The 9781-nt window shown below is 34.6% G+C and overlaps 1 protein-coding gene across 1 annotated transcript; it reads left to right on the forward strand.

Annotated features, from left to right (window-relative positions):
• Positions 1–392: 392 nt before the first annotated feature.
• LOC114180967 (NAC domain-containing protein 87-like) lies at positions 393–2461 on the forward strand. The gene is made up of 3 exons (XM_028067268.1): positions 393–890; positions 976–1256; positions 1447–2461. The coding sequence occupies exons 1-3, from the start codon at positions 701–703 to the stop codon at positions 2146–2148; spliced, it is 1173 nt and encodes a 390-aa protein (XP_027923069.1). The 5' UTR covers positions 393–700; the 3' UTR covers positions 2149–2461.
• The last annotated feature ends 7320 nt before the right edge of the window (positions 2462–9781 follow it).

The raw sequence follows: 9781 nt of genomic DNA on the forward strand, positions 1-9781 counted from the left end.
CAATGTTTATTAAAAGGACTAAAAAAAACAAGTTTTTTTATCACCCATAACTTATTTAATATATTTCATCATTTAGAGGGAAGAAATGAGTATATTTATTAAAATCGTGAACGTATCCAAGTAAAAAAAAAAAACAAAAAGTAGAGAGTTTTTATTCTTACATAATTTATATATCACTTAATTCACTTAGAATAACGCAAATAGGAATACAAAATATAATAAAATCACATGAATGACCTGACAAGGAAAAATAAAATATATGCAATAGGTGAAAACAAAAAAAAAACAGGACATACGAATCAAATACACAGTTGAAAAAAAAAATAGAAAAAGATAAAGCAGTATTTATAGGCTTGTTGAATAAGTGCCTTCCACACCACGGATCTCACAGCGTGTATATGTGTGAGCTGTGTTTAGACGCTCCTCTATTTAAGCACACCATCTTTTCTTCTTTTTACTTTCTTCCTCTCATCTCATCTACCTACCTATGCCTATTTCCCTCTCTTTCTTCCTCTTTCTCTCAACTTTCTCTCCCTTCATCTTCCTCTCTTTTTCATCTAACATAACATATAAGATACTCACACACACATAACTCAATTCATCAACCACTGTATACACAGTTCTTGCAGAACAAGTTAGATACAGTTTCTTGTTTTTGTTGTTGTTGTTATTGTTGTTGCTGGTTAAGGCTTTTGATTTGATGATGGAAGAAGCTGTTGTGGTTAACAAAGGAGATGAAGCTTTGGATTTGCCCCCAGGTTTCAGATTCCACCCCACAGATGAAGAGATCATCACTTGTTACCTCACAGAGAAAGTGTTGAATAGAGGCTTCAGTGCAACTGCCATTGGAGAAGCTGATTTGAACAAGTGTGAGCCTTGGGACTTGCCCAGTGAGTATTTTTGTTCTTCTGTTATGATTTTCACCTTTCTTCTTGTTGTTGTTCCATTGATCTGAATCGTTGTTTGGGTGTGTAGAGAAAGCGAAAATGGGGGAGAAAGATTGGTACTTCTTCTGCCAAAGGGATAGGAAGTATCCAACAGGGTTGAGAACAAATAGAGCAACACAATCTGGGTATTGGAAAGCCACTGGGAAAGACAAAGAGATTTTCAAAGGGAAGAACAATCTTGTGGGGATGAAGAAGACCCTTGTGTTCTATAGAGGAAGAGCTCCAAAGGGAGAGAAAACAAATTGGGTTATGCACGAATTCAGATTGGAAGGAAAATTCGCATGTTACAACGTTCCCAAGGCTGCCAAGGTATAATAATAATAATAATAATCATGGATTTTCTTTCTCGCTTTTTACAAAAGTGCCTTTTCTGTTGTTTTGAGAGTTTTCTTTCTCAGGTGGTCCTCTTTGCTTTATTTAGTTCAATTGTTCAGATTCTTCAACTTACATAAACTTACTTTTTTCGTTTTTTTTCTTTTATTTTTGGTTTTTGTTTCAGGATGAATGGGTTGTGTGCAAGGTTTTCCATAAGAGCAACAGTGATGTTAACAAAAGGGTACTCCCAAATAACCCTGGCATTGGTCTTCTCAGAATGAACTCAATAGGAGAAGATCTATTTGATTTCTCTTCACTTCCACCTCTTGTGGATCCTCTCTTTGATCAAACCTCACACAACAAACACATTCACAATGATGATTTCAAGGGTACTACTAATAGTACTAACACTCACAACACACCTTCATCAGTTTCATCACCTAAACCACCCTATTACCTTCCCAATTTCATCGACAACAATCACCACACGATGAAGCCCGAAGAATACAGAATCTATCAGAATTTCAACAACGCTTCCACCAGCCAAGGGAATTTCAACTCTAGTAACAACCCAATGGGAATTGGCGCAAGCAATAATCATAACCCCCTTCAAAACTCAACCTTCCACATGTTCCAAGATTACTATATGCACCAAGGCAAAAACAGTTTCCAACAGTGCAAGATGGAGCAATTCTCCAACACCGTGGTCAGTGCCTCTCAAGACACGTGCCTCAGCAACGACAGAAACACTGACACTTCCTCGGTGGTGTCAAAGCAAGACAACAACAACATGGGAAGGAACAAGGCATTGTACGAGGATCTTGATCAAGCTCCTTCATCAGTTGCTACCCTCTCAGATTTGGATTGCCTCTGGGATGATTACTGAACAAGATCAACCAAGAAACTAATCAAACCAAGTTTGCTCATTTATGGTATATATATAGATATACCATAGTTATTTATTTTTCTGATTATCTATATATATATATACAGAGATATATGTTATATGTTAGACAAGGAAAAAGTTCTGGGATACTTATACTGTATAGATTTATATATGATTGATTAAATAGATAATCCAGGTCTTGTTATAGTTAGGTTTTTATTTGGTAGATCAATTAAGGAGAAGGATTTGATGATGCTCATGTACATTTTTTTTTTCTTTTGTTATAAATTAGTGGGTTTGTTGTACTAATTAATTAATGTCTTTATTTGTTTTTCAGTTTCATTTGTATTAATTAATTCTCTTAATTGTAACGAATCTAGTGCAATACTACTTTCAAGTACTTATTAGGAACCATATTTTCATGCCCTTCAATGATCTTCATGTGCGGTACACTTAATATATATTTTATGCTGTGTGGAATATTTCTGTGACATCTCACCAAGAGTGGGGAGAATTAATTCCCAAGGAAAAATTGTGCATTTGTTTTTTCAACTTTAGAATTTAAAGGATATGTGTTGTGGCTTCCTTGCTAGTGCCTCCCACCAAGGCTTGACTATTGTCACCCTTTTAAAGTTAATTTCAAGATGCTTTTGATATAATTAAAACAGAAATTTTCATATTCATTATTATAAATAAATATGAACAAATGGGTACTCAAAATCATATTTAAAATCGCAAGAAATTATACTTTGTACTATTACTTGAGTTATTAATAGCCATAGATAATAATGAGAATTATTTAATGTGAAGACAGAAATTATATGAATGGTAACTAATGAAGTTGATGCAGCACGTGAATAATTCCCAGAATCCGTGCAGAAGATGCCTCTGATGGTGGAATTTCCAGAATATAAATTTTAAAGGACACTATATAATAATTATTACAAACTGTTTCAGCGACATGAAGAACAAAAACATGAACAATGCTAGGTTTCTTGACTGCCGCTTGAATCTTGTGTCTAAAGAAACCTAGTCACCACATGTCTACCTACCCAACACTCCACACTTTGAGTTGTTGTTGTTGTTGTGTTAAATCTGTTTTACGACATTTGTTGAAAATATACATATGTTTCGTACACATACGGATAATGTACATGTCTTGTGGGTATGTATATACATGCACCTTGCTGAAGCCATGTATAAATAGAGTTAATAGAATATTTGTATGTATAAAAGGTGTGTGCGTAGTATTTAGTTTCCCTTGTTTTAGCCGTTTGTAGTGTAGGTGTCGCTTAGGCACATAATTGAGGGTAAAGTGATAAGATGGGAGGAAGAGAACAAAAGTGGAAAGAAAGTGAGTGTGTGAAGAAAGAAAGGGATAAGAGGGAAGGGTTTAAACGCAAGAGGGTGAAAAGGGTGATGTGTATATTTATTTATTTATTTATGGTATGAATATAAAAATATATGTGTGAATAATGGGATATATATATATATATATATAGATGTAGCAAGGTGGTGAAGGAATGGGTAAGAGCATGCTATCGGATATTGGAAGAAAAGAAAGGGTTGATGATTCTCGTGAGTATGGAGCTTTTGGGGGTTTCATTTCATCAAATGGAAAACATGCTAATGCACATTCCTTTCCATTCAAAGCAAAGCTTTCATTGTGGTTTCATGCTTCAGGAAAACTTAACCATCTTTTTTTTTTAATATAATATATATATGGTTCAGACTTCTTCGGCTACTTTTGTTTTATTGCACTACCACAAATTGCTCTTGGCGTTTTTCTTAATTCCCCTTACTTTCATGGGAAAAAAGAGTGCAAAAATGGAAAAGGTTGAGAAAGTGAAAGAGAATACCAATAATAATATATATATATATATATATATATATATATATATAAAAGGTGATTCTCCATTTTTGGTGTCTAATTTTTTTTTTCACTTTTACTCTTCAAATTACCAGTTTATTTATACTTATATATATTAAAAAAGATTTTCCATTTTGGTGTTCCCTTCTTTTTTTTCACTTTTACGCTTGAAGTTACTGTTTTGTTTAATTTGAAATGATTTTTCAAATTTAACTGTTTTTTTTTTAAATTTAACTATTTTTCTAAATTAAATAACTAAAAATAATTTATTAAATAAATAAAAATCATCTACAACACACAAAAAAAACTATCTATTTGTAAAACTTATTTACGTAATTATAATTTCATTATTTTTTGCTATGAAAAAAAAGTGAATACAGATGTGGATATATTTTCACTAATAATAAACATAATAAAAATACTTATCTAAAAGGGGCGAGGAAGGAAAAGAAAGAAAATGGAAAATGGAAGAGGTACACATATTTATAATCTTTTTACTGAATTTTTTTGTGTTGTTATTTGTTGAACATTAAATATGTTGATATTGATATTTTAAGTTTTTCTTAATATATTTTAAAATCTCAAAGTCAATGTCCATCAACAAAAAAAGTATAGAAAAATCACTAAAAAATAAAAATAAAATATTTACATGCTTGTTTCTGAATCAGAAAACCCTTATTTGTTGCATGAAAAGAAGGGAGGGTGAAGGATGATGATGTTGGGGGTTCACCAACCAATGAGGAGCCTCCATGGAAGAATCATAAGTGTCCCAATGAAAACGATGTTGCTAGCTATAACCTCATCATATGTCACTTTTTTTTTCTCTAAAATTCCAACTTCATCATTCGACTAGGCTCATTACATTTCATGTCGTGTTTGCTCTTTTTCTTCTCTTCATATGATTATTGCTATTATGACCATTATTCTTAATGCTTTCTAATAATTTGTTTTTTTAAATTGTGAACAAAAGCTTGGCCCCATTCAAATTTATTCTAAAATATATTACGTTCAGAAAACAACAGACTTTAGGTGCCTAACCTAATAAGCATATGTGTTTAATTAGTTTAAAAGATTGTGGATAACATTCTTTCTTTTCTTACAATTTTTATGACATTCTCAGAACAATCAATTTATAGTATTTAAAGCTTTCGATAAATACAAAATCGGGAGGCCCCATACATACTCTCAACATTTAGCTGAAAAAAGTGTTATATATACACACACATACAAATGTAGAAAATTATTGTACAAAATAATGGAGCTTTCTCTCTCTTTCTATTTGTATATATGAAGAGAGTTTGTACCATATTATTTTGTATAATTATTTTACGATTTAAAAGGAAAATAAGAGAGGAATTTTCTTTTTTTTTTCATAAAAGTTATATTAGATAATTTTTACATAGAAATGAAAAAGAAGAAAAAAATACAAAATAAAATTAATTCAACTTTATATCTTCTAATTTAAAAGCAGTTTATATCACATTTCTTTATACTATGCAATTTTTCATTTACATATACAAATAGGCTTAGGTCCAGTCAAGTAGGCTTGGGACTAACTTAAAGAGAATAAGGATTAATCCATATTCATTTAACTCAATGTGGGTATGTGTTCATCTGAGTTAGACGAACCCATGTTCATTCGAGTTTAGCTAGACCCGAGTCAGGCCTAACTTGATCAAAACCAAATTAGGCTTGACCAAATTATGTTATCCAACCTAAGGTCGAGACAAGTCAGTCCAATCCAAGTTGAGTATAGTCGTCCTAGGCCAAGGTCGAGATAAGTCGCCAAGGGCACAAGTCCAACTAATTCCAAGCCTCAGTCGAGTCAAGATGGTCTGGATCTAGGTTAAGTTGAAATGGTCGGGGTCCAAGTCAAGTTGAGTTGCCTACCCAGGTTGAGTCGAGTTGTTATTGGCCTAGTTCTAGTCAAGTGACCTCGAACCTAGGTCAAGCCAAGTCAAGGTGTGAGTACATTCAACTAAGTTGAGTTAGACCCATGTTGAATCAAGTTTGATAGAGTTCAAGTTGGGCCATGCCTTGTTGGTACTAAGAAAATTGAGTCAAGTTTAACCATGTGGAGTTAGGCTTGGTTTGGGCTGAGACATTGGTCCTACATCGAGTTGGGGTCATGTCAAACAAAATAATGCCCCTCTCACGTCATTTCAACTTGAGTCAAAGTACGACCACATTCAATAGGGTTGGGCTAAGCCCATGTATGGCTAAGTGTAGTTTGGGTGAGCCAAGGGCCAAGGTTAAGATGACTCTAATTAGGTATATGTCAAGTTGGGCTTAGGTGGGACCGAGATGGATTGCGCCTGAATGGACCAAGTTAATTTGGGTATGCCTTAGGCTAAGACATTATGGCCACATCTTATTAGGACCATATCAAGTTGAGTTGGTCGATCCTGTGTCAGGTCAAGCCAAGTCAACCTAGTCCCACATTTAGTCGAGTTGTGTTGGGCTTAGACAAGATCAAGAACAATCATGATTAAGTTAGGTCAAGCCTAGATTGAGCTAAGTTAGATGGGGTCTAGGTCAAGTCAAACTCAAGTGGGATAAAGGCATACCGAGTTAGCATAGGCTAAGTCAAATTGGAAGGGAGGGTGGGAGAGATTGTGAGTTCAACTCCCCTCATTGACATTTGAGAGTTATAAGGCTGGTTCAATAGGTTTGGAAGGAATGGTGGGAGAGGTTGTGGGTTCAACTCATTCCACTAACAAAATACTAACAACTAACATTTGATGATAAAAAAAAATTGACTTATGTTCGATCGAGACATTAAACCCACATTGAGTCCAAGACTACAAGTTAGATTGATCTTAAGTCAAGTTAATTAGGCTGATCCTTCACATTGGAACTTCCCCCTCGAGCTAACTGTCGAGTACCTCTTTTCTTCTTAAGGGGACATGCCTGTCTATCCCTCCATCAGGAAGACTTTCGATACAGGGTCTCGTCTGAACTGGTCACCACATAAACCTTCGACTTCGATACCATTGTTGGGTCTTTCGAAAGAGGATCAATAGGGAGATATAACACCAATAAGACATGAGCTCAACCCACACATAAGGGATTGACACCACTCCTAACCCAAAACCTTATGACAACAAGTTTATGGGTGTTCATCCGTATATGATACTCAACTTTCTCATTTTCACTCAATGTAGGACTTAAACTTGTTGTAAATAACTAACAAATCACGAATAAAAGGGTATTTCTCGAGGCGTGTAAAATCACCGCCCTTAAGGACTTATCTGCGATGTGTTGCGCAAGTCCCCCAGGATACAATAGGAACTTCTCGGATTTTTCAAGGATCTCAAAACTAGCAAGGTATTCTAAAACGAGTAAGTAATTAGACCCAGAATAATAAGAGGAAGGAAGAACTAAGAGAACAAAAGATATAGGAGAGGAGAATGAAAGCTCAAGTGGTGTGTCTTGGAGGAGGAAAATGACACATATTTATAGATGGGAAAGGAGCTTGCAAATGGTGAACAATGGTAAAAAAATAAAGACCAGATCAAAACTGATTGTGAAATAATGGCCAAATCAAAACTAGAACACCATGGCTTGCAGCACAGTTACGGGTGAACCTAGATAGTATTAGGAATCAAAACATGGTCTCTAAAATAGATCTGCAACACATCATTGATTGGTTCAAAACTATTGCCATAAATGCAAAGATCATGTTTCTAGACTCTTCTTCCCTTTTGAAATATTCTCTATTTCCCAACAATCCCCCACATATTACAAAAGGGGAGAAATGGAAGAAAAATAAAATCTTGGATCTAAACTAAGATGTAAAGCATCAGAGCTAGTATAGCAAGCTATATAAACCAGTCCTAGACATATAGACTTAACACACATTGTAGTTGGTATAGCAAGCTATATGAACCAAAGACACTTGATGTGTGTTACTGGTTTATCAATCACAATACACCCCCACAATCCTTGCTATTAACGTTGTGTTGCGCTTACTAGGCCATGCGCGTGTCCGGTATTCGTGAGTGCTCTAGAGATCATGCCAAGATCTCATACAAGCGTCCTCACTTGACACTCATATAGGTGATTTCATCAAGTGTATGCTGCAAATCATACACCCCCGTAAGGGATATGAAAATCATTAAAACTTTGTTTAAACTAAAAACTCTCACACCACATTGAATTTTAATTTACAAAGTTTAACCTCTCAATATTGCAGCCTCTAGCACTTTCACGCACACTATAGGAATGGACATAATTGATTTAAAATCAATTTAGTGCTATCAAAACTAACAAGTGACTTGTTTTTACCCATATGAACCTTATTGATAGGATCTCCAATCACAAAGGTTGGGTTACCATCACTTGTTTGTTTGCAAGTGGCTTAAGTCTCATTCCCCTCAATGTTTCTAAAATCATATTCCTTCCTAAGGGTTTTGTCAAAGGGTCTACTAGATTTCATTCTGACTTCACATAATCAATAGAAATAGTTCCACTCTTTAGCAATTGCTTAACCAAATTATGTCTCAATTGTATATGTCTATTCTTTCTATTGTAGTTCTTGTTTTTAGCTATAGCTATTGCCGATTGGCAATTACAATGTATAAATACATATGGGGTTGGTTTCATTCCTAAAGGAATGTTTGCTAAGAATTTTTTCAACCACTCAACCTCACTACCATCCATTTCGAGAGCAACAAACTCAGATTTCATTGTTGATCTTGCAATAATTGTTTGCCTGGTTGATCTCCATGTAATCACACCACCCCCAAGTGTGAATACATAACCATCAGTGGATTTTGTCTCATCTGAATCAGAGATCCAATTAGCATCACTATACCCTTCTAGTACATCGGGAAATCCACTATATTCAATGGCTAATGCATTGAACCTCTTAAGTATCTCATAAGTCTTGTGAGTGCATCCCAATGTTCTTGATTAGGACATTGAGTGTACCTACTCAGTCTACCTACTGCATAAGCAATATCAGGTCTTGAAAAGCTCATTAAGTGTAGTAAGCTCCAAATTATCTGGGCATACTGAGGTTGAGAAATAGATTTTCCTATATTTTTCATTAATTTAGAGTTAGCATCATAAGGGGTACTCACTAGTTTAAAGTCATAATATCCAAACTTCCTAAGAAGTTTCTCAATGTATTTTTCCTAGGATAGTAATATACTATCTCCCTTCCTTATGATTCTAACACCTAAAACTACATTGGCTTCACCCATGTCTTTCATTTCAAATTTAGATCCTAGAAAAAATTTAGTTCTAGAGACTATATCAATGCATGTACCAAATATTAACAGGTCATCCACATACAAACATATAATGACACATTTACCATTTTGAGATTTAGAGTACACACATTTATCAACATCATTAGGTGAAAAACCATCACAAATTAACACATAGTTTTTCATGCACTATTTTGGTGTATGTTTTAACCCATACAAAGATTTTAAAATTTTGCACACCTTATTTTCTTGACCAGGGACAACACACCCTTCAGGTTGAGTCATATAAATTTTCTCCTCTAATTCACCATTCAAAAAAGCAGTCTTAACATTCATCTAGTGTATAACTAGCTTATGGATAGCTGCTAGAGCTAACAAAACTCGAATAGAGGAAATCTTAGTCACAAGAGCAAAAGTATCAAAGTAATCTATGTAGGGTTTTTGTGTAAAACCTTTTGCTACTAATCTTGCCTTGTATTTATCTATGGATCCATCAAGGTGATACTTTTTCTTAAAGATCCACTTACAACCAATGGGTTTTGCTCCTTTA

The sequence above is a fragment of the Vigna unguiculata genome, chromosome 4, assembly GCF_004118075.2.
Source record: "Vigna unguiculata cultivar IT97K-499-35 chromosome 4, ASM411807v1, whole genome shotgun sequence".
Classification (NCBI taxonomy): domain Eukaryota; kingdom Viridiplantae; phylum Streptophyta; class Magnoliopsida; order Fabales; family Fabaceae; genus Vigna; species Vigna unguiculata.